At 36.9% G+C, this 23,576-nt stretch overlaps 2 protein-coding genes across 3 annotated transcripts; one reads left to right on the top strand and one right to left on the bottom strand.

Annotated features, from left to right (window-relative positions):
- Nucleotides 1-3,231: 3,231 nt before the first annotated feature.
- Nucleotides 3,232-13,342, bottom strand: LOC131300077 (probable UDP-3-O-acyl-N-acetylglucosamine deacetylase 1, mitochondrial). Of its 2 annotated transcripts, XM_058325733.1 has the most exons (7): nucleotides 13,198-13,342; nucleotides 12,802-13,110; nucleotides 11,089-11,295; nucleotides 7,692-7,793; nucleotides 7,126-7,190; nucleotides 4,506-4,650; nucleotides 3,232-3,855 (listed from the first exon to the last, which is right to left on the bottom strand). In XM_058325733.1, exons 1-7 carry the CDS (start codon nucleotides 13,246-13,248, stop codon nucleotides 3,802-3,804), a joined length of 933 nt encoding a protein of 310 aa, XP_058181716.1. In that variant the 5' UTR covers nucleotides 13,249-13,342; the 3' UTR covers nucleotides 3,232-3,801. The 2 variants fall into 2 exon arrangements, with proteins under 2 accessions (XP_058181716.1, XP_058181717.1); XM_058325734.1 differs by lacking the exon at nucleotides 4,506-4,650.
- A 1,690-nt stretch (nucleotides 13,343-15,032) lies between these two features.
- On the top strand, nucleotides 15,033-20,684 carry LOC131301530 (zinc finger protein VAR3, chloroplastic-like). The gene is made up of 6 exons (XM_058327884.1): nucleotides 15,033-15,599; nucleotides 17,935-18,052; nucleotides 18,170-18,513; nucleotides 18,603-18,734; nucleotides 18,811-18,909; nucleotides 19,701-20,684. The coding sequence occupies exons 1-6, from the start codon at nucleotides 15,166-15,168 to the stop codon at nucleotides 19,786-19,788; spliced, it is 1,215 nt and encodes a 404-aa protein (XP_058183867.1). The 5' UTR covers nucleotides 15,033-15,165; the 3' UTR covers nucleotides 19,789-20,684.
- The last annotated feature ends 2,892 nt before the right edge of the window (nucleotides 20,685-23,576 follow it).

The following is a 23,576-nucleotide window of genomic DNA, read 5'->3' as shown; positions in this document are numbered from 1 at the left end:
TTTTCCTACAAAAAAAAGTGAAAGCGGAAAACATGTTTGTGTCAACCTGTCTTAAAAAATATATATATATATATATATATATATTAGAGAGAGAGAGAGAGAGAGAGAGAGAGAGAGACACACACACACACACACACGTGTAAACATGATTTTTTTCCTTTTTCTGAACAGCCGAAACCTCTCATTAACTTCCAAAACTCAACAAATCAGAATTACAAAGATTAGAAAGCTAAATAGGATGGGAACAAACCCAACCGACTGGTAAGACTTCCCTATGAAAAGCTGAAGCTATCCAGTGGGCAGCTCTATTACACTTCCAAATTATTCCAATAGCTTATGGATCTATATTCACATTGATCAACAGTCCAAAGAAGACTGACAAGTCACAGAGCCAAAACACAAGGCACAGAGCCAAAACTGAGTCTGCTTCAAAGGATTCAAATCGATTAGCAGTTAAAGAACATCATCAAATATGAATCCAAGGATTTGGATACCGAATCCAGCGGGCCTGTGAAAGGAACAACCAAAGCCAGCAATGAAGGGAAAAACAAGTACTTTACATCTCTTAATCCAGAGAAAGCATTAACTAATCATCATATTAGATTCGACCCGTCAAGTTTCATTCTTACAAAGATAATAAGGAAAACCAATCCTGTGGCGTTTACTATCAAACTACAGCACTTCCATAAATAAATAAATAATCTATATGCAGTGAACACAAGTGCCAAAATTTCGAAGCCTCAAATGCTCAAACCAATGCCTTTTTCATAAAAGCACAAATACAACAGTGATACTTCTACCCGAATGATACCAAAAACAAAATATCAAGAACATCACCATGCAATACTACTTACCGTACGTATTCCAGTGATCAGAATCCTTGGACACCAAGCATGGGCAAATACTAGTGATACTTCTATGGAATCAAACTGCAGCAAGTCATATTACCAAAATATTAGTAGAAATCATTTGCAATAGATGAAAGGTCAGCTACCCCAATTCAATCCCAAACATGGGACTAATATTTAAGAAAATTATTGCCCAATATAAATGATTTGATTCAAGCAAACTGGAAATTATAAATCTGCCCTAGTTATTGAAAAGAGGCTGATTTCACAGGGAATGAGAAATCATACAATAACCAATAAATAGTACAAAAAGCTCAAATAAGCAACAAAAAGGATGGATAAGCTGTTAGGGTTTGCAAAATCGCATCTACTAAAAGAGTTTTAATCGGAGAGAGAGAGAGAGAGAGAGGGGAGAATCCAAGCCTTGCACGGAGTTCGTCAATCAGATCGAGGGTGAGAAACCAGATCAAGATCAAGATCGAGAGAGAGAGAGAGAGAGAGAGATACCTTCAATGGCGTGGGATTGAGAGAACGTTAGATTTGGAAGATAACCGTTGAATGGCTCTAAAACCGAAAAAGAACTGTTCCTCCCAAGACTTGACCTGCGTCTCCCAGGGGGTGAGAAGATTTTCGGTGCGAGCAGGTACCACGTGCCCGTTTTGCGAATTCGAGTAGTTCATTTCAGTTTTGGATGGTTTGGACTTGGAAAGAGAAAAATGGGAGATAAAGAAGATAGAGTGTTGGGGTGAGAGGAAATAGAGTGTTGAATGGCCCGGATGTGTTGCTCGGATACCACATCGGCCAGGTGACGTAGTACTCACCTGGCACCCAAAACTTTCTCCGTCGGTAAAGGAACTTTCACAAATAGTGAAAGTAATTTCGGACTAGGGGTGCTGCCTCGGGCGAGCGGGATCTGCTTTGGTCTCGCTTTGATGACCGAAAACGTTCACTTCGTAGAGCTCATTGAGTAGAACTATACAAAAAATTAACTCGATCGAATATCATTAAGGGCCTCATTATATATTTTTATCTTGAAAAAGAATGAATCCGAAACACTAGGTGAAATCTATTATTGCCAAGTTATATGTGTTCTAAATAAAGCACTTAATGTCATCCAATTGAGCTGATTTTTACATAGTAGTTTTTTTACTCAACGAGCTCTACAAAGTGAAAGTTTTCAATCATGAGAGCGAGATTGGAGGAGGCTAAGAGACAGCACCTCCCGAGTTAGTTCCGTGATTAAAAGAATTTGTAAGTGAAAGTAATGCACAAAGAAACTTCCACGGTTAATTTTTGAAAATTCTGAAAATAAAAACTGAAAACTGAAAAAAAAATGATTACCAATACAATAAAATTTCTCCACAAAAACAATTCATTCTTCGATGCTACCATCATTTTTTCTTTCCCTCTACAAAAAGTCCACAAATCCTTTATACCAATACATACAGAAAGATAATGCGTTATTGACTTTTACTCCTATTAGAAAGGCTCCAACAGTTTCTAAATATGCATACAGAATTTGAGAAACTTCTCTCAGTCAATCCATTAATACTCAAGCTACAATGGTTTTATAGGAGAAGTTTTCGGGTGCCGGTGGGGTACCACGTGTCTGTCAGCGATCCTCAGCGATCCGGAACGTCAGAACACATTTCGAACAATCCAAATTTCAGAGAGAGAAAGAGCAGAGAGAGTGGCGGGGTGGGGTGAAGTGAGAGAGGGGGAATAAATCTAGACCATCCAAAATGCTTTTGGACGACGGTCCAAATCGCCGATAGGGTACCCGATTGGCATCCAAAAATTTCATAATGATATATGGTGTGGCTTCATTTTCCCAGTGTGGTTATTCTACTGCTGCTGCACATCTTGTTAGGGATTGCGACTTAGTATTAATTTCCTTCATGCAGCAACCGTAGAAAACCATTTCCAGTGACTTATCTGTTTCTGTTGTCTCGGCAAACATATTTCACCCTTCACAAAATATTGCAATTAGGCCTAGTTTCCCCACAACAACAAAAAAAAAAAAAAAAACTGGGCTTTTTTCTATTTTGTCTTTATTCAATTTTTTTCGCATTTATTAATTTTACGTCAAATTTTTGTAAGTTATTGGTTCAACTCGGCAAGAGAAATCGAAAAAATAAAAACCAAGCAAGCCAAGGTTTTTATTCTAAAGGAAGTACTGGGCTAAGGCCAAGGCAAGGCGAATAGTGCCCTAGGGGCCGACCCGACACCGACCGAAATTATGACTTTTACCCTCTTTTATATCCAAAATTTAGCAATTTCAGCCCAATCTTGAATAAAAACAAAACAGGAAAAAAACCCCAAGCATTTTTGGGGAAACTAGGCCTTACTGTTCTCTCGTTTTTGAAACCAAAAAATTGAGTGCGAAAGACAATCAGATATTGGTATTCCAACTCACCGGAATTCAAACTACCATCTGTAATTTAAACAAAATGGAAAAAAGTAAAAACACCATTTCTATGCGATGAGTACAAAAGAATAGAATTACAAGACAAAATAGGGGATGAGGGAGGAGAAATGTAACTGCCAGAAATCGAAACAAAAGCTTCTTTTCCACAGAAAGGCACTGTTTAAAAAAAAATATGGCTCGCACCACATAAATGGGATGCTATTTGCAGTCGACTCGAGACTTCTTTATAAATACACTCCAAAGTTTGTCTTCAAGTGCCAAAAGTTTGAGAATAAATTACACATGGCAATGGCATATGAAGTAAACAACATTGGGAGTGCATTTATAAAGTAGAGCGGGAAAATCATTTACCTTCAGAAACGAGGCGATATGATTCTTTCCAATAAAGATTCACACATCTCTTGAAGAATCAGCGAACCTTACCATACGGAGGTTAAATTAGTGGAGTTGAAACTATTTACTGAGCAGGGGCCTAAAAATCCAAACAATAGGTTCTTCCATTGACGCATGTTGCAACTTCTGCCCTTAATCAATTCTCAGCAGGCAGCGAACGAAGTCAGCATGTAATGCATGGCCACTCTGCACCACATACATTTCACTTAGCAAATTTATCAACTTGATAAGTTGGTAACTAACCAAGAAAATCAACTGTGAGAAAGGATCATAGAGACCATTTAAGGAGAGAAAATCTGGTCAATCGAGAGGGTTAAATTTGTGGTCAGACCACCATTCTAATTAAATTGCATATTGCTCATGGAGCTGATGTAGATGCACAGGAAATATCTTTAAAGAGTTCTACAAATATCAACATTATGAAGGACAGCTACAGTGAAGCCATCCAAGCAAATAGGTCAAAGTTGACTACCAATAATACCTGCTTCTTTCCTTAAACGCCCTGATATAACTATGCACTGTGATAATAAATAAATAAATAAATAAAATAAAATAAAACTACGCACTTGATCGGAAACATGCAAGCAAACAGTCTTGCCCATTGTGTCTATTTTTTTCGTTTGGATTAAACTTAGACCTGTCCATTGTTATAGCCAATTAAGTTGCCAACTAGTCCCCAACACAACACCATATTGCAATAGTATTTGCAGTTCATAGACCAGACTTTATGAGTAATATAAGAGCTACCAACAAACATGGAACAAAAGAGTTCATAGACCAGATTTTATGAGTAATATAAGAGCTACCAACAAAGATGGAACAAAAGGGATACATGCCTTGTAAGCCACCAAGTGTGCCACTGGAAGCCCTTGACTACCACACCGTGCAAAAAGGGAAAAGTCACCAATAAGATCTAAGACCTTATGTCGACAAGGTTCGTCCTGGAAGCGCAATGGTGGATTCAACCAACCTCTACTGGTACTGTATAACACGAGGTTAGTGATTTAACGTCGCCAAAGAAGAAAAGAAAAGGACAAAGAAGCAGAGAACAAAAAAAGAGAAACAAAATACGGCTCCTAAACAAATAAGAACTTTAAGCGGGCACCCAAACCCTAGAGAAAAAAACGCAAATCTGGAAATTTAGAGGCTCGCTGCGGCACTGCCAATAGGTTTACATAATGTTTCAATACAAGTTAGACAACTTCCATCTTGCTGAGGCCAAATCTCGAAAGTGGTGCAATAAAACAAGGTTAAAAACGAATTGAATTCTTTACAAAAGAAGGTGGTGATGGAGTAGTGTAACAAATGTTAGTGGTTAGTGGTTACAATGTAAGTTTGCATAACTAAAAACATGATTTTTTTTTTTTATTTAAATTTGATGTGCCCCTTGGGGTGTCAGGGCTCCTATTTCTGTGAGAATTGTCGTGTCCTATATCCATGTTTGTGTCAACATCTGTACTACATAGATGAAGAGTGATACAGCAACTTAGCATGCAGAAAACACAATCACTTTGTACCAAGGCATGGGAAAGTTCTGAATCCAAAAGCAGGGCATCGACATAAGCATTTAATTTTGTGGCTGACAAGTGAAAACTAAGAACCAAGGCCTCATTTGATAACTGTGATAGATGGGTGGGATTCCTAAGGAGATGGGATTAAGATTGAGATTGGTAATGAGATGGAATTGATAATTTGCATGTTTGTACACCGAATTAAAAGATAGGATTGCCATTACCATGTTTGTTTCACATGGGACAAGACTGGATTGAAAGTATACATTTTCATTTTTACCCTTACGCAAAACTGAAGCATAACAACCATATCCTCCAGTTTCAAATGCCTCGTTTGGTACAGAGCTAATACATAGTATCTTTCTTTCTTTCTTTTGTTGGTTTGGGAAAACGTAAAGGTTAAGTACGTCACACCAAATCATTTATTGTTGAGACAAAATGAGGACGTACATTTTAACCTATGTGTATTTTATCTTTGTTTACCATGACATTTTAATCAATTGTCATTACTCATTTTGCAGTTTTTTTTTAAAAATCCATAATCATATGTAAGAGGTAAAAAAATATGACATACGCATATGCTTTTTATTCATGTCCTGCAAAGAGGAGAAAACAGAAAGAGAACATTTTATTATCCTCTCAAAATGTAGTCTAGACTGAAACTTACCTTGAGCCAAACTAAACTTAAAACTCATTATAAACACGGTATTAAAATTTCATATTATACTACTAGGTTTTTTTTTTTTTTTTTGGGTACGTGAAATAGTTTAAACACGTGTATTTTGGGGAATTAGTGAGTGAGACATGGGCGAATGAGAAATTTTGCAAGAGGCAACTCCGGACAGGATTGGCAATACCTACTCCCCCAAGGTATTAGCAAGTGGGGGGATTCCTAGGCCGATGGGCTTCATAATCCGGGAACTTTTGGAAAACCCAAACGTGAGCTTAGGGGCCCCACGGGCTTCGTAATCCAATCCCAAGTCTTTGGAGACTTATCAAACAGGGCCCAAACAATTAGACAATTCAATACAACGTGTAGTCAATAGAACAAAATGAAGAGTCAGGGGATAGGTTTAAATTTCAGTACCTAGCCATAAAACCATCGGTGGTTCCACTGACAATCTTTCTGCATGAAGTTGCTATTTCCTTTTCTCCAAATTTGGTTCTTGAGAAGTAATTCAAATATCCAATTGCAGCATAAAGATGGATATTGTGGATTTAGAATAGTTTGGACAGGTTTCCTATTTCCCGTACATCCGGCTAAATGCTCAACAATGTTACAGGGTGGTATACATTTATTTGATTTTATTTTTAAAGGTGAACTCTGGTTTAGAGAACATAAGAAAGTTCAACAATGGTAGCCCAATGGTAGGCACCATGTACTCTAATGCATTTGACTGGAGTTCAACCCTTACTAACTACAACACTTCTAACTTTCTCGGACCAAAAAAACAATGAGAAATTCACCCTTTGTTTTAAATGGTGCTTGATCTGAGCAAGCTTTTACCAAAGGCTTTTCAAGCTACAATTTACAATCTCGCATCTACCCTCCGACCCAATTTAAATGCTCCTTACGAAAATCTTTGCAATTTCAAACTAAAAAAAAAACAACATATTTCTACATTTTTTTTTATTTTCTTACACCAAATTAAAGTATTCAAGTGTAAGAAAATAAATAATAATAATAATATGTAAAAATAGGTTTTTCTTGGGTTCGAAATTGCACGGATTTCCGTAGAGAGCATTTAAATTGAGACGGAGGGAGTATCTTACAATCGTTCCACAGCCTTATCACTAAACCGCCTGGTAAGTGGTTAAATTTTATTAGAATACAGTCTTGAGCTATTGCACCAACAAATATCATGCAAGAAAAGAGTCAATTCCTGAAAATAATAAAATGCATCCTCGCTAAGTTATTAACAAAACAAAAAATTAAGCTCCTCACCTACAAACAATGGCATTTTCTTCTGAGCCACCTTTAATGAGTCCTGCATCACGCATACGCTGCACCTGCAACAATATCAAAGACGGACTTTGGAACTACTACATGAAGGGCAAGAAGATTAAAATAGAAACAAGACAGATCACTTCTTTCCGAGCTTCTAAACTCAGCAAAACAATAGGTTCTTCTGTTCAGTGGACATTTAAATGATCTAGAAAGGATTAATTACATACAAACCTAAAATAAACGGTAAAGACGAAATCCTCAAGTTGAGAAGGGTTACCAGTGCTTCAAGAAAAACCAAATAGCATAAACCAACCAGAGAGAGCATATTCAGGTGAATTGAAACGTGTCACTCTCATTATTTACTTACAAAGGATAATAAGAAAGACAACTTTATCATTGCACAGAACCCATCGATTAAATTTGCTTCCAATTCCCTTGACAAAATCAGGAGGTGGCAGAAACAAGAACAATAACATGTAGTAGGTAATAAACACTAACATCGCTATTTCCTTTTAATAGTCGAAGTCTGCATTTGCATTCATTGTGTAATAATGGATTTTTACCTCTTCATAAATGCAAAATGTTCTTGAAGGGGCTATTTGTTTAGCATAGAAAGAGCCACCCACTGAGAAGGAAGAAAACCACTGGCAGCCGATAGCAGGCACCTGAAACAAATTATTGTTCAGTCTCATCGCGTGTAGCATGTGAAAACTAGCCAACTAAATAATGACGTCACTTTTCCTACTCATACAAGAGAGTCCACATAGACCACGTTAAATTATCCAACTCAAAACCAATTGGCAATGAGGGGAAAGGCCGCCCAGGCTCATTAGTAGTTTTGGAGGAGATAATTAACCGATGTAGGGCAAACTCCAACACTCCCCCGGACATGCGACCCTCAACTGCACGTGGAAAGGTAACAAACGATCCATAACACATGGATCTCAACAAACAACGGTGCACTTAAGGCACAAACAGGGGGACAAATTTTTTCGAAACCCTAGCTCTGATACCATGTTAAAGCATCCAACTCAAACCAATTGGAAATAAGTGGAGAGGCATCCAGGCTTAAGTTTTGGAGGAGATAATTAACCAATGGGGACATACTCCAACACTCCCCGCACATGCGACTCCCGACTCGCACGTGGAGAGGCAAACAAACGGTCCATAATACATGAATTAGAGCAAAGATCTATGTAACAACTCAATAGAAAGTTGAGACAGATGAATGATTTATGTTACGTCTATTTAAAAAGGACTCATTAGCGATGCTCGTATTATTCAAAAAATGGGGAGTACGTAGACTCATGTTGTCCTCCGATCAATTTCATCTCCTAACACCTATCTATTTACACTCAAAGCATATCCCTGAATATTGCCCTAAGTCTATAGATTTTTAGCTTCGCCCTAATTTAAATTTTTTTTGGGAGTAACAGGACTTGGGAACCATCGCCTTAGTTAGGCTGCCAATCAGAAATCTTTTTCACAAGGTAATTCAAAACTCCTTTCATGATTGATTCCAAACTGGAGAGATTCATTTTCAACTTTTGATTTTTGGGGTTTGGGTGGGTTAAATATCATGTGTGGCTCTTTTCTTTGTTTGGGAGGCTTTACCGAGAAAATGTTTGTAAAGCGTCAGACATTTATTACTTAGTTTAAGGTTATCTTCCGGTATTAGGATCCATTTTTCTCATAGGGGCACATCCAACAATTGCTTAAAAAAACAAAGAAGGCCCAAATGGGGTGTCTTCAGACATTTAATGTTTGTTTGATGATGTTTCCTCACAAAATTCGGTTGCAATGTAGCATAAATGTTTGTGACTACTAGGGGCTGTAAACGAGCTGAATATTAAAATGTTCAGATTCGTTCATTAAGTTTTTTAGCGAACTCGAGCTCGAGCCGAACTCAATGAAAATTATGACGAGCCAAACTAGAACCAAGCTTGCCCAGGTTTGGGTCGAACTCGAGCTTTTCACGAGCCTTAACGATCCAATAAGATCATATTTTTATGCTCTCATACAGGTCTAAAACTGTAAATAATTTTTCATTATGTACATAAATATGTTCATATACATATAAAATGATGAAAACATATACATAAGTAAATTTCTAGTAATTGTAAATGTTTAGACTTGTACAAGTTTTAAAATTTTCACTATATAACTATATAAAATCCTCATGATACACATATCCTCCAGGTTCGCGAGCCTAATCGAGCCGAATACTGTTGCGTTCATATTCGGCTCATTTATGAAACTAGCCTAAAATTGAGGTCTAGGTTCGGTTCATTTAGTAGACAAATCGAACTCGGACGAGCCTTTACCGAGTCAAGCCTCGAATAGTTCACGAACGGCTCAGTTCCTTTACAGCCCTAGTGACTACATTTTATACAAACTTGCTATTTTTGAGATTTTACTTGTGTTATAGTTGAAACATTTTAATCTATTAGACCTTCAAAATGCGAGGGCTCCAATGTTGTGTCCAGAAAACATGTATTCGAGGTTTTAAAGAAAAAATGAAGAGGCCACAATAGAACACCCAGTACTTTTCAATACAACACGAAAAATTGGAGCCTAAGAGCCATTCAAAGAGCTCAATGGGTCATCGAATACCCTCAGGATGTACGTTTTTATCTATAAAAATCAATGTGATGCGTGCGCACATTGTATGCGCTTTCCTTTCTTTAGCACTAAGGTTTTTTTTTTTTTTTTTTTTTTGTGGTTTATAGGGCATTGGATGATGTTCAAATGTTTGTAGATACTGTCAACTTGTCAAGAATTTTGAAGGTGTATTATTCTTGGTAAAAATAAATTTTTTTCTTAATTAGTTAAAATAACCATCTAATGGTTTTGCATGTACAGAGATTAATTGTCACAAAACCAGACTTACATATGCTCTAAGACCAAGCAAACCCACAAGTTGACGATAGGACCAAACACTTGATATTCTAGCCAAAGGTGGAGAAGCTCGAAAAGGCCCTTCAGAGGTCCAAAGACTTAGGGGCTCGCACCCTTGATATGAATAAACTCCGGTCGTTCCCCGGTGCCAAATAGCTAGAGAAATTCAAAATGTCCAACTTTGGAAACTTTGAGGGGACTGAACATCCTGAAACTCACTTTATGCGTACGCGGATACCTAAGATCCAATGGGGACGGTGTCAGAATTGCTAGCCCGATTGTTCATAGGGCACTGATTCGCACTGCGCTTCAATGCTTCATGTCGTCAGACTCATCCAAGAAAAGAACATTGGATGACCTTGGGAACGTTTTTGTTAGTCAATACATCTATAATGTGCTCGAGACCACTTGGAGAGAGTTATAGGCAACGAGTTAACGTTCACCGAATTTGTGATGGGGTGGACACCTATGGTTCCTAAGATAGTAGAGCGGCCTAGTGAGAAAGACCAAGTCAGAATTGCCAGTAAGAACCTCTATCCTTCTAACACAAAGTATGTTTTAATGGATTAGTAGTATTTTATTTATTTGCTTGTTTCATTCTATTTATTTATTTTTTAATTCATTCTATATTTATTATTATAATTTATTGTTTATATTATTATCATTATTATTTTTGAAAAGTATCCTAACACTCTCACACACACACAAATATGCCAAGTGGTTGCACTATCAAACAATAATGCTACATACACACGTAGTTATGGTAAATCTTTTGTATGTAGCATTATTGACTATCAAATGCTTAAAAGTAGAAGCAATTCAACAAAGTAGAAAATCCTTTCAACACAAAGATGAAAGAATCAAGAAGAAGAGCAAAACACTAGACCTCTGTAATGCAGATAAATTTTTTGAAAATAATTCCTGAAATTGCACTCTCTGGGTACTTGGGAAAGCAAGAAAGCAAAGGATGTTACTCACAAGAACGTAAATAAACAAAAGTTTTCACAAGGCACTACAATGAGTTGCTTCTGATCTATTTTAGCAAAGCTACAGAAAATATACCTGTGAGAAGTCAATTCCACAAGTGATGTGAACTTCTGAAGAAGGGATTGCGGCCACAAAAGAATCATTCTTCCTCACATGAAGAGTTTCATTAAGAAAAGGAGCCATTTTTTCACAATTGTTCCCACCTTGATCTGTGGCCACCTTTAACCCAACTTGCTCAATTGCTTCCACCCATTCCCTCGCAGACCCATCAAGAATAGGAACCTGGGACAATTTGAATGGTTACTATTAGTCTCCATGCTACATTGAACATTTCCACATCCTGGAACTCAAACCGAGCTACACAAAACTAGTGAGCACATAGTCATGGAATTGTTTACATGATTCAAATTAAGTACAATGTTCATATGAATTGAAGAAATTTAGAAGCATGTGATAAACCTCCCAAATTTTACAGAGGCTACCATATTTACAAAATGCATATCTATAGAAGCCGAAAACCACAAACAAAACCAAAGATTTTTTAAGCAAGGTTGTGTACCCAAATTTTTGGGACCATTATCCATGAACTCCTTGTGCCCATAAAGAAGTAGCAAATGAGTAAAAAATTAGTTGTATAAACACCAAGATTATTTCTCGCCATTTTGCCAATGACATGCAATATTTCTATCTTTGAAACTTATTCTTAGAAGCCTGAAACTGTCATAACTTTTAACCTAGAGTTGAACTCACATAGCACGAATTTGATTTCTCCAGTTCCACAAGATAATCCCTTGTCCAAGGTCTCGCTGATAGGTTGGACTATTAATGAGGAGATATACAAGCACATCGGATGATTAATCACACCAGACCAACATGAGGGGGATTACCTAGAACGCTACACAGATGGACGCAGGATTGATTGGGTCTACGGAAATTAAAGGAAATTACAACATATAAAAGGCAAAATTTATTTTAAATTGCCAATATCAAGCATAAGAATACAAACTTCTACAAAGATTATTGTACATATTTTCGATCAACTTATTCAATTAATAAGATATCGTCATCTAAAATTTAACTGCATACAATCTTGTGCATCCCTATGGACCATGTGAAAAGCAAAATAATATCACAAAAAATAAAACTTCTGTTTAAACAACATTATTTTTTCTAAAACTTTTGGTTGGGCGGGCGTTGAGTTGTTCAAAATGATGTAGGGCGGGGAGTTGTTCAAAATGATGTTGGCGGGCAAATTTATACAATTTTAACGTTTTTGAAATAAAAACTACTACCATCCTGGCAGAATATGAAACATGGGTAGGGCAGTTGCCTAGACTTATCTGGCCCTCAATCCATCTTTGGAAGGCTATAACATTGCTCATGTCTTGTGGCACTTGTTCCTAGACCAATTGCTACCGATTGTTCCCACTGAACTAATGGACTAAACCCTATGTTTTCATAGATTTCTCGGCAGATCATTCTCCTTGCATACATCAACTAAAATACCATTTAGGGGAAACAACTTGACTACTATAACTAGCCTGTAGTCCAATAATATAGTGGAAACGCATCCTAAATGTAAATTAGTAGTTGATAATTACTATTTTTTATTAGGACAATATTTGAAATCTCTTTTGCGAATTGCGACACAGCTTCACAGCTTCGAGAATTTGGTCATAACAATTATAGTGTTCTCCGTTTCTAAGTTTATTTAAATTAGAATACACATCTATATGTGAATATGTACGTTTATATCTAAGAATAATAAAAGATTTTTTTGCAACCTACCTCAACAGATGGATCCTCAGAGTCGGAGCTCTTGACCTCGATGCGGCAATTATCAACGCCGGTGGCCTCCAAGGCGGAGAGCATGTGCTCAACGGTCCGGACGCTGTGCCCATCCTTATGCAGAGTAGTACAGAGAGGGCTCTCTCTCGCGAACTCAATCGACGCCGGAATCAGCTGCGAACGACACACGAAGTACCTCCCCACGCCGGCGGACTCCGGCGATATCTTGACTGTGGATGTGCTGCCTGAATGCAGGGCCTTTCCGGTCCTCTCTATGCAGTTGGCTAGGGTTTGCTGTAGCTTGCCTGTCTGGAATCACGACAAAACAGATGTATGTGGATGTTGGTGTAGTGAGAGAGGGGTATGCATTGAGAAAGAGAGAGAGAGAGAGTGTACTGATTTCCAGGAGATGATAGAGGAGGACTTGAAGGCGCCGGCGAGAGTCATGCGTCTGGAGAATGGGGGACTCTGTGTTGACTGTGTCAACGTTCACTTGTGAATTGTATTTTATTTATTCTTTTTGTATCTTGTGGAAATGAAGAGAATGGAAGGAAAAAATAAAAAGTAAAAAAATTCTCTCCAATTATTTGATTTAGAGAAAAAGATGAGAGAAATTAAAAATTTCTAGAATTGTATATTGTACAATTTTTCTCTCATTTTCCTTTCATCCATTTTCTACAAGTTCCAAACAGAGCCTTAAGGAAATTATTAAGAGGAATCCTAAATACAACATCCTTGATTTCACAATCATTTTAGAAATGTCTTGCTTTTGCCACCCACTTTTTTATAAGTGTGTATATATATATAGTCTCCTTCTCCTAAGGACCACATTAACTTAATAAAATAAGGATCTCCCTTTTCCGATAGAATTTCGATGATCCAAGCCGCTCAATGTATTCAGAACGTAATTTTAAGGGTATCCGCGATAAATCAGCAAAAAAAAATAACCGGAAAGGCTTCATCCGAACAGTTTTTGTTTATTTTTTATCAAACGGTTCAAATAAAAACTACTTGGATGAAGCCCTTTCTGGTCATTTTTTTTGTTGATTCCTCGCGATTACTCTTAAAATCACGTTCTGAACATATTGAGCGGCTCGGATCATTGTAATTCGAACGGGAAATGGGAGAAATGGAGAGGTCCTTATTTTAACTAAAATAAGGACTTCTTCATTTGAAAATGACTGTATATATATTCATTCCCAAAAAAATTATTTTATATTTAAATCTATACTGTAAAACAGTGGGAAAAAAATTATAAAAAGGTGAACCGCAAAATTGGATACTTAGAGCATCTCCAGCCCTTAGACCATGTTCTACTAAGATTTTTATTTTTTAAGTGCTTATTTTTCAGTTTACAAGACATGTTATTATCCCATAATATATCACTTAAAATTCAAAAAAAAAAAAGGGTAATCCTTTTGTTCTCTTTATTTGAGTCAAAATTTTAGTAAAAATTCGCTCTAAGTACGACTATCTCTAATACCAAAACACATTTTTGTACCCAAATTTGTTATTTTGAATATCCAATGCCATCCATGTAAAAAAGAGGGGAGAGACAATTATCATATCGACGGCTTTGGTTAGCTTCGGCGGAGCTCCACAACTTCGGTGAAGCTCAACAACGTATCAAATCATCAGATCGAACAAAGCTCCGACAATTTCACCGACCGTTCAACGTCCACCATTGGTGTTTTTTTTTAATTTTTTTTTGGTATTTTGCTTAGCTCAGTCTAATGACCCACTTGAGTAGTTGGATCAGTTTTGAAAATTACTAATAAGTTTTTAGCATTGGAGAGGAGGGATTTGGGTAAAGCATTGGAGATGGATTTTTGAGATTTTTTGCTCAAATTTTGAGTTTTGGTCTTAAAATGGGTAAGGATATAAAATCATCCATATGGCTTTGATTTTTGGGTACTTTTACCTAATTTCTAGATGTAAAACCCAACCAAATCAAAAAGCCCAATATGACCTTCTTAATTTAGAACCCATTTTGATTTTCCAAAAATACCATTGGCCCAAAAATTTAAAGAAAAAAAAGTTTGAAAACAAAACGATGGGTTTCCCACCTCCCCTCTCTTCTCCCCTCCCTCACTCTCTTCTCACCTCCCTTCCCTCACCAACAATCTCAACATCAGCATCCACCATCAAGTCGAACGAACCAAGTAAAAAGACACTAAAAATGGTCTTTCTTAAATGATTTCGAATTTAATTCGAGTTAAGTTCAAAAGCGAAACTCAAAAAAAATATTGAAGCTCGGTTCGTTAACGTGACAAACCTGTCTCAAACGAATTTTTAATGAGTAACCACTCTTTTCGCTTATCAGCCTTTAATTGCATACACTTGTCTCTTGATTGTTAACAAGAGATGTTAAACCTATCCCGAAAAGCCCATGGGTATCTCCAAATCCCCAAACCCCAAGCCAAAATTTCTTGTCTTCTCACATCCATCTTTCATCTTCGCATCCCCATCGAAACCCTTATCACCGATTCGGAGCCAAAATCCATATTCAATGACCTTGATGAGTCCCCGTCAACAAAACCCTTCGAAAACAGAGACCCATTTGCTGTAGAGAATGTCGAGCAGTTTGATCAAAGCAGGTCAGTAAATACGTGCACGGTTAGGATCTCTCGTCACCCGTGGCCTGAATGGGTCGGGTTGATGGAACACTTGTGTAGGAGTGGATACTTGGAAGAAGAAGTTGGGAATCCGTTTCGCTGTAGAGGATTGGATTCTAAGAATGCGAATCTAATTCGGACGGCTTGTCTTAACTTCGCTCGCGATAGGGTTGATCTTATGAGGTAAGGAACTGAATGAATCATCTGGGATATTTTTCTTCTATATGTTTTTGTGATTATGCTACTTTGTGCTGTTGACTTGAATGGGGAAAATGGGTACTGATTTTTACTTCGTTTGGGCAGTGTGTGGTTAGTAATTTGGTACTCCTGAGGGTGCATACATCCTGTTTGATGTCGGTGTTGAGAATACGGCCAGACCAACAAACATGCAATGCGCAAAGATCATCAATAGCATAAAACAAAAACAAAGACAGAGAGATTTTTTAGTGGTTCCGCAATTGTGTAGTTGAGTACATCCACGGCTCAGAACAGTTTCACCACATAATTTGAATGGAGAGAGTACAAGATGCATTGGCTGCTCCGTATAACAACCATTCATAAGCTAGGGTTTACGTCACCAATTACCATAATACACCAGTCTAGCAAATTGTCAGTGAACCACGACCCATATTGAATCGGGCTTCACAAGCCCAACAGTTGGAACTAAGAGAGAGATTTGACTCTCATTTTAAATGTTTAACTGTAGTAGTTTTATCAAAGTAATACCTTTCTTTTCGTATGGTACTGCTTGGTTTGTGACAAGAGTAACCAGTTCTTGTAGTTATTAAGTTCTGTTAGAACTTCTCCCGGCATGTATTGGCAGTTTGGTGTGCCTTTATTGAGGTCTATAGGCACCCTTAAGTACCATTTGAGCATGACAAATGAACCATTAAGTACCCATAATATCGATTGATAAGGTATTTAATAGAGTTTAGCTAGAAGGAAAAAAGAATAACTGGAATCCATTTTTTGTTTTCACTATCCTCATTGGTCTTGCTGTTGTTGTGGTTTATTTCTTGAAGAGCTCTATTGCTTAGTTTGTATTTTGAGTGGATTAAAAACGTGTTGACAGGAGAGAAGCATCATACTAAATTTTTTTGTTAGAATCCTAATTTATTGGGATGCGATTGTTCTCTCTTCTATTTAATTGTTGGAAGAATAATTTTTGTTCATGAATGTTGACCTGCCATACAACTAGTTTTCTCTTCTTTTCTAAATGCCTTCTTGGAACTAATTTCAAGAGAATAAGTCTTGGACTAGGTTGTTTTATACAGGTTAGCGAAAAGATTGCATGTCTCCTTTGGGTTGCAACAGTGATTCCAGTGATGCAAGAGATTTATCACAAACTAGTGTTGAAGTACAATTAAATTAGTTGTTCGATAAGTTGATATACCCATTTCTTGACAATTAAATCTTGAAATCCACTTGGTGGATTAACATGGTATCAGAGCTCAAGTTCCATAATGTTTTTGGTTTCATTCTTGTTGTTTGTATTCGTTCCTGACTTCCTGTGTTAAGTTTGTTACTGTGCACTTTGTTCTGTGTGTTTGTTCTATAATTTTTTTTTTTTGAAGGTTATAATTTTCTTTCGCTCATCGTGGCCTTGTGGGCCATGAATCACATTATTAATTGACATATGTGTGAAAGTAAGTCTTTCATACTTTTACGCGAGAAATTGTAGTTTATCCTCCGATCCCAAGTTAACATGGTAGACGAATTAACTTCTTATCAGGACATGCATATTTTTCTGGAATGCGTACATTTTGCACCTAAAAAGGCACTGTTCTGAACTCTAGAAGCCCCACAAGTGGAGGACCATCTTTCTGGTGTAGGAGAACGAAGGCACGAAGAATGGAACAACTCTACATTTAAAACCATTAGTACCTCAATTGATCACTTTTTGTTAGTTTGAGTATGAGGAGTGCTTTCACAGCGAGTGTGAGGATTTGGATCACATCCGTTACCAATATTTGTAAAGACTAAAGACTTAATAGAATGCTGTGTATGTTTACCCCAGCTTTATGTGTGTTGTGCTGTGTACAGGAATTTCAGTGGGTGAGTGTTAAATCAGTTAGATCAGTGGCTTATCTTTAGTTATTTAGTTAGACTAGCACACGTGCAATATTCTTTCAGAGCTTGGAGCTGTTGCTAAGAGACTCTGCAACAATGCAAGAGAAACATTCTCCTTGGTTTTCACTTCCAATCAAAACGGAGACATTGGACGTTATGGGTAACTTGATTCCAAATGCTCTGGGATCAGTTCCATTCACAGTAAAATATAACTCAATTGTCCATCTTTCCACTTTTTTAAGCCCCACTGCTGAATAGGCCAGATGGATTTTAGCTATGAATTGACTTAAACCCCTATCAAAACGCTTGGCATCTGCAGGTTCATCTTCTTACCATAGGAGATTTATTTCCTGATAATGCGAATTTTGTAGGTGTAATCTTTCCCTTATAGCTTGCAGCTAGCCTTGCACTACTGAAATTTCTCATTAACTCGAACTTATCTTCTTAGGTACTTCTCAAGTATAGATATCCAGGTGATAGCAGGTTCTGGATGTCCAATCATAGATAGGAAAGTTGTCAACTCAGGGAAGCGTCTGAGGGCACATGTCGGCATTGATGAAGGACATGTATGTGTTGAAGACTTGAAGTTCAGTTAATTCATCTCTCCGCATTTAAGTTCTCTTTGTTCTCTTTGTCAAGCGAGTAGGCATTCATCACATATCTAACTAAATCTCTTTTAGTAGGTTTGTGGTTCCTGCAGTTTGAGGGGAAACTGCAACAGGGCTTATGTGAAGGCACGTGAGGGTGAAGTTGGGCGGACTGTGGATGTCATGCGCCTATTGTTAACATATGGGCTCGATCCTGTTACTGGTATGGTAGAGAATAAGTCGTGTCTAAACAAATTGGTTGTGGAAACAGCAAGAAGGTTGCTGAAAGAAATTGTAGAGCATAGCATGAAAGAATTGAATTCTGAATCCCCAACTGCCACTTTTACCAAATGGAGTGCTTCTGTGCAAGAAAGTTCAATTTACCAAGGACAAGATCATAGCAGCGTCTCAACGAAGCAAGGCGATTGGATATGCTCTAAGTAATTTGGAGATGTCAATTTCGTTTGAAGTAGCGTTCATTTATTTTTTCAGTTTTAATGATTGATATCCAGTTTTTTCTGTCTTATAGATGCAACTTGAAGAATTCTGCCAAAAATACCAAGTGCGTGCACAATGGTTGTCGATTCTTAGAAAGACACAGAAAAGTAGGAGAAGATCAGGATCGTCTTGCTTTAAAGAAGGGAGACTGGATATGCCACAAGTAATCCTTTTTCAGATCAATGACTTTATCTTCCTTGTTTTCTCTGTAACTCATGTCTGCTTGGAACTTTTTACAGATGCAATTTCTTGAATTTTGGAAAGAATACAAGATGCTTGAAATGCGATGAAAACCCTCCAAAGCGGCTACTAAATCATGGAGAGTGGGAGTGTGACTCGTGAGTTCTCTACTTTCTTATTTCCTTGGATGCTTAAGATAAGTAGTATATCTGAATTGAACACTTTCTTCTACGAATGATGATCCTCTCATGTGACTCCCCTCAATTGATCCTCACGTGAAGAGAAATGAGACCCACATAGTCTCGTGTTGATGACCTAAGTTGTTCATTTTGTAAGTCTCAATGGATATATTTTCCATGCCAGAAAAAAATTTACTTCAATTGAACATGGGAAAGTGCTTGGTTGAACCATATTTGCCTCAAGATGAATAGACGATCATAATTTGTAATGGACTATAATATTTTGATCCTGCATTTCTCTTCAAACAAACATGATTGTTGAAATGGCTATTGATGTCCGATTAACTTGATTTTTGCGGCCGATAAAAAAAATTTGATTTTTGTGAATAAGGACTTTTATGTATATTTTTTGAGTGAAAAATGTTATAAAAAGATATAATTTACGGATTAATATTAATTGAATATATCTTCCTTTTAATATTTGCCAAATCTTTTTTAGTGATTTGAATCTTTTAGGATTCGAACTTGTTTTATATTTTTATTATAAATAACATTTTTTTTATTCTAAATAACATTTATTTCTGCAGTCATTTTTTGTTTCAATTTTGCTCATTGGGATTAGTACAATGGATGATTTGGATCATCAATTTTGACCATGGCTGATCCTATTTTCCTCTCATGATTACATGAGGAAGTCACATGAGCGGACCAATTCTCGTCTTGTATTTAGGAAAAGTGTGTTACGGAATTATAAGTTTGTTGTTGTTCAGGTGCAACTACATCAATTTCAGAAGAAATGCGGCATGCATAAAATGTGACCACCGACGGTCAAAGAGTGTAGTATTGGGAAGACACTAATGATCCATCTCATCATGCACAGACAAGACAAACCAAGGATAGATGAAGGAGTTAATCTGGGGAGATTCGTAGATGATTAAACATTGACCACGATGTCTGAAACTCATCTAATTTGGGTCCATGATTTCCACATTTTTCCTCTTGCAAATTTGAGCAATTTGCGTTCAAAAGCACATGAACAACATGGAATGACGGAGGACAAAAAGCTGGGTCCATGATTTCTACATTTCCCCCCTGCAAAATCGAGCAATTTGTGCTTGAAAGCACAGTAACAAAAGTAGATGGCACGCTATTTGAGAAATAGTTTGGATCCGAAGATGATGAAGAGGTTGCTGAATGGTTTGCATAATGAAGAACACGAACAACAGAAAGCATTGTGTTGGGATTTAGTGCGCGATCCAAGCCGTCCGTCTCGGTAATTAATATCCATATTTCATCTTGGCTATTGCAGATTTGAGCCGTCTATTGTTGAAATGAAACTATTTGAGAAATAGTTTGGATCGGAAGATGATGAAGAGGTTGCTGAATGGTTTGCATAATGAAGAACACGAACAACGGAAAGCATTATGTTGGGGTTTAGTGCGCGATCCGAGCCATCCGTCTCGGTAATTAATATCCATATTTCATTTTGGCTCTTGCAGATTTGAGCTGTCTATTGTTGAGATAAAAGGCTCGATCGTGCACTACGCCCTATAGTGCAATCTTGCCCGTTGCGAAGACTCATTTCCTTAATCTCATAGTGAAGTGGTAAAACAATTACTGCCGATTAGACTGACATCAGTTTTGATTTTGTTGTACCGGTTTGGTGACATTTTGACACAATTTCAAATTGATAGTTTGATACTATTGAGATAAAATCATCTCATCTTTCAATGCAAATAAACCGGTTTGGATGATGAGGCGCATTTGGCAAAGCCAAAGTTGGTGCCAAATTTGGCACTCTATATAGATATGGCTTTTCCCATTTTACGACAACAAAAAATAGCAACAGACTGATCTTTTGCAAAAAAAATTGTCAAATTAAGATTTTTGGTAGCATCTATAGTATAAAACTTACTACTAAAACAAAACAGTTTTTGTTAAAAATATTTAGGCATATAAACGAGAGCAACCTCTACAATCATTAGATCACTTCCTGTTAATTTTGTACCCATCAAATCATTTCTTTTTTAAAAATATAGGGAATATTCTTTTAATAAATTTATACCTCTCTACCCTCACGTTTTAGGCAATGTATCTTTTATGATCATATATATATATATATATATATCAAAACGGTAACTGACGCTTGTGGTGATTACAACTATCACGTAGAACAATAGGGTAAATCAAATAATTTATTTAAACTGAGACTATATTACATTTTAACATGCCTTTACGCACGGGCATCCGCTATTACATAACTATGGGTGGACTTGCTCTTTTTTATATCCCTTACCAATATGTTTTAGAAAGTTTTGAATAACGCATTTCCATTATTTACTCTCCGGTGCTTTTTCCCTTTTTTTTTTTTTTTTTCTTTTATCTGTCCATAGAATCCTTCAAGAATCTCCTAAAATGTAATCAACAAAGGGAAAAATACATGCCAAAAGTAGGTTTCAAACTACCAACCCAATACACAAGTTAGGGGACTCATATGGAGCAGTACTTTACAAGTAAGAGCAATAAATCACTCCCTATTCTGCTAAGAATTCTTAAAAAATAAGTACTTATTTATAATTTTCAAACTTAAAAATATTTATTTACAAAAATATATTTTTGCGCAATATGAATCTTATTTGATAAATTTTGATGAGATCTTTTAAACGGTGCATAAATAATTGAAAAATTAAGTCCATTATTTTTAAGTTTGAAAATTACAAACAAGTACTATCTTTAAAAATTTGAATAAGGACAAAACAAAAAATCAAGTTGGCCTTTTTTTTTTGACAACCAAGACGTCTCTAACCTTGGCTTTAAATTTGAGGATGTCAAATCTTTTTGAAGACTTATATTACATGGCAATTTAACATGTAAAGAGTTTGACATCTTCAAGGTACCCGCTCCCAGTCAACATGCCAAATTTATCATTTTAGGAGGTTTTTGAATAAAGTAATTGAACAAATTTTTTGACATCGCATGTCAAATTTGACATGAAAAAGGAGATGATGTCAAATGATACGTAAGTAGTTGACATTTTGATTGGAATTACTTCACACGTTAATTTTAACTCAAAACTAATAAATACGAAAAGAAAATTATATAAGAACAAAATTCTCATATTTAAGTTAAGTTCATGAGAACGCAGTCTCATATGATACATGGATACACGAAAATTTGGACAGAGAGGATCTTGGGTGAGCTTCGTTGTGGCCTTTTTTTTTTTTTTACCGAGAAAAAAGGAACATGGTTGTTGTAGAGGATAAATGGAAGGTACGTAGGTGGGGTAGGTGTGAAGTTCGAACTCTGTTAGAGTTGAACTCCGCACCAAACTGAAGTAAAAGGCATCAGTAGATCAGTATATTCGGTAGTAGAGATTAACTTTTTTAAGGAGGAGGTGCAAACGTGGCTTTTGCACCCGTCTATGGGCCCATCAACAGTTTATTGCAATAATTTGAATCGTTTATTTTGTAGGATCCGCAAGTTAGTGTGTATATGCAAAAAATCAGTTTGACCCAACATCAATAGGTATATCAAAAATCAAAATCCAGGCTGTCGATTTTATAAGCCGAAATTTAACTTTTGATGTACCTATCGATGTTGGGTCAAGCTGAATTTTTGCATTAATTCACTACTTTACGGGTCATACAAAATGAACGATTCAAATTATTCCGATAAACTGTCGATGGGACCCACATGGAGGGATGCAAACCCAACGTTTGCACCACCTCCGTGAACAAGTTAATGTAATCATTGGACCTATAGCTTTAACAAATGCTAATGGTAAAGTAACTCGGTACTCGCTGATCAAAAAAAAAAAAGTAACTCGGTACTCAGTAGGTCATTGTATTTTCAAAAGTAGGATGTTGTGCCCTTAGTTCGGGTGTTGTTCCGAGCTCGAAAACATAATTTGAACCGTTCACTATTTAGAGGTGGACACATGCACACAACCATCCTAGAAAAAGTTACGTCAATCAAACATTGGTAGCTTACTGATCGGATCGAATAACCTTGCTGTGTATTTTTGAAATTGTATAAGTTGTTATTGTATTGAATAAAGACGTGATTTGCTTACTCGGTTAACCATATTCGATTGACTGAATTTTTAACGGAGTTGTTATCCTCATCTAGCTCTAAACATTGACCGGTCTGGATTATGTTTTCATGCTCTAGACGAGACCCGAACTCAAGACACAACGGGCCCCTCAGTCTCCACCACAATAAAGGACATTTTTTAATTTAGTCATATTTAAGGATATATATATATATATATATATTTTTTTTTTTTTTTTTTTTTTGACCAAACGTATTTAAGGACTTGAATTACATGCACTTTCTGTAGAATCCTTTTGTGAGCAGGATTCATTAATTGACAGCTCGAGATCCTATATTTTCTAATCGTGTCTTTTGTGGATATGTATTCCCTTCTATTAACCGGGGATGGTGCTGTGCGGGTGGCGCACAACACATTATGGTGATGTGCGCCATCCAAGCTGTCCGTTCGGCGATTCAATGGCCCACATCTCATCTCAGCACCACATAGTATCCGACAATTTATTACCGAGATGAAATCTGAACCATTGAATCACCAAACGGACGGCTCGAATGATGCATACCACCATGCTGTGCGCCACCCGCACATCATGCAT

This window comes from Rhododendron vialii, chromosome 9a (assembly GCF_030253575.1).
Source record: "Rhododendron vialii isolate Sample 1 chromosome 9a, ASM3025357v1".
Classification (NCBI taxonomy): Eukaryota; Viridiplantae; Streptophyta; class Magnoliopsida; order Ericales; family Ericaceae; genus Rhododendron; species Rhododendron vialii.
The sequence above is the reverse complement of the archived record's forward strand: the minus strand, read 5'-3'. Positions and strand labels throughout refer to the sequence as shown.

Coding starts and splice junctions, on each gene's coding strand:
- LOC131300077 (XM_058325733.1), bottom strand. CDS start 13,248: ATGACTCTCGCCGGCGCCTTCAAGTCCTCCTCTATCATCTCCTGGAAA. Junction 13,111..13,197: donor CTATCATCTCCTGGAAATCA/GTACACTCTCTC, acceptor TCGTGATTCCAG/ACAGGCAAGCTACAGCAAAC. Junction 11,296..12,801: donor CTGAGGATCCATCTGTTGAG/GTAGGTTGCAAA, acceptor AAATTGTCCCAG/GTTCCTATTCTTGATGGGTC.
- LOC131301530 (XM_058327884.1), top strand. CDS start 15,166: ATGTTAAACCTATCCCGAAAAGCCCATGGGTATCTCCAAATCCCCAAA. Junction 18,514..18,602: donor GGCGATTGGATATGCTCTAA/GTAATTTGGAGA, acceptor TCTGTCTTATAG/ATGCAACTTGAAGAATTCTG. Junction 18,735..18,810: donor GGAGACTGGATATGCCACAA/GTAATCCTTTTT, acceptor AACTTTTTACAG/ATGCAATTTCTTGAATTTTG.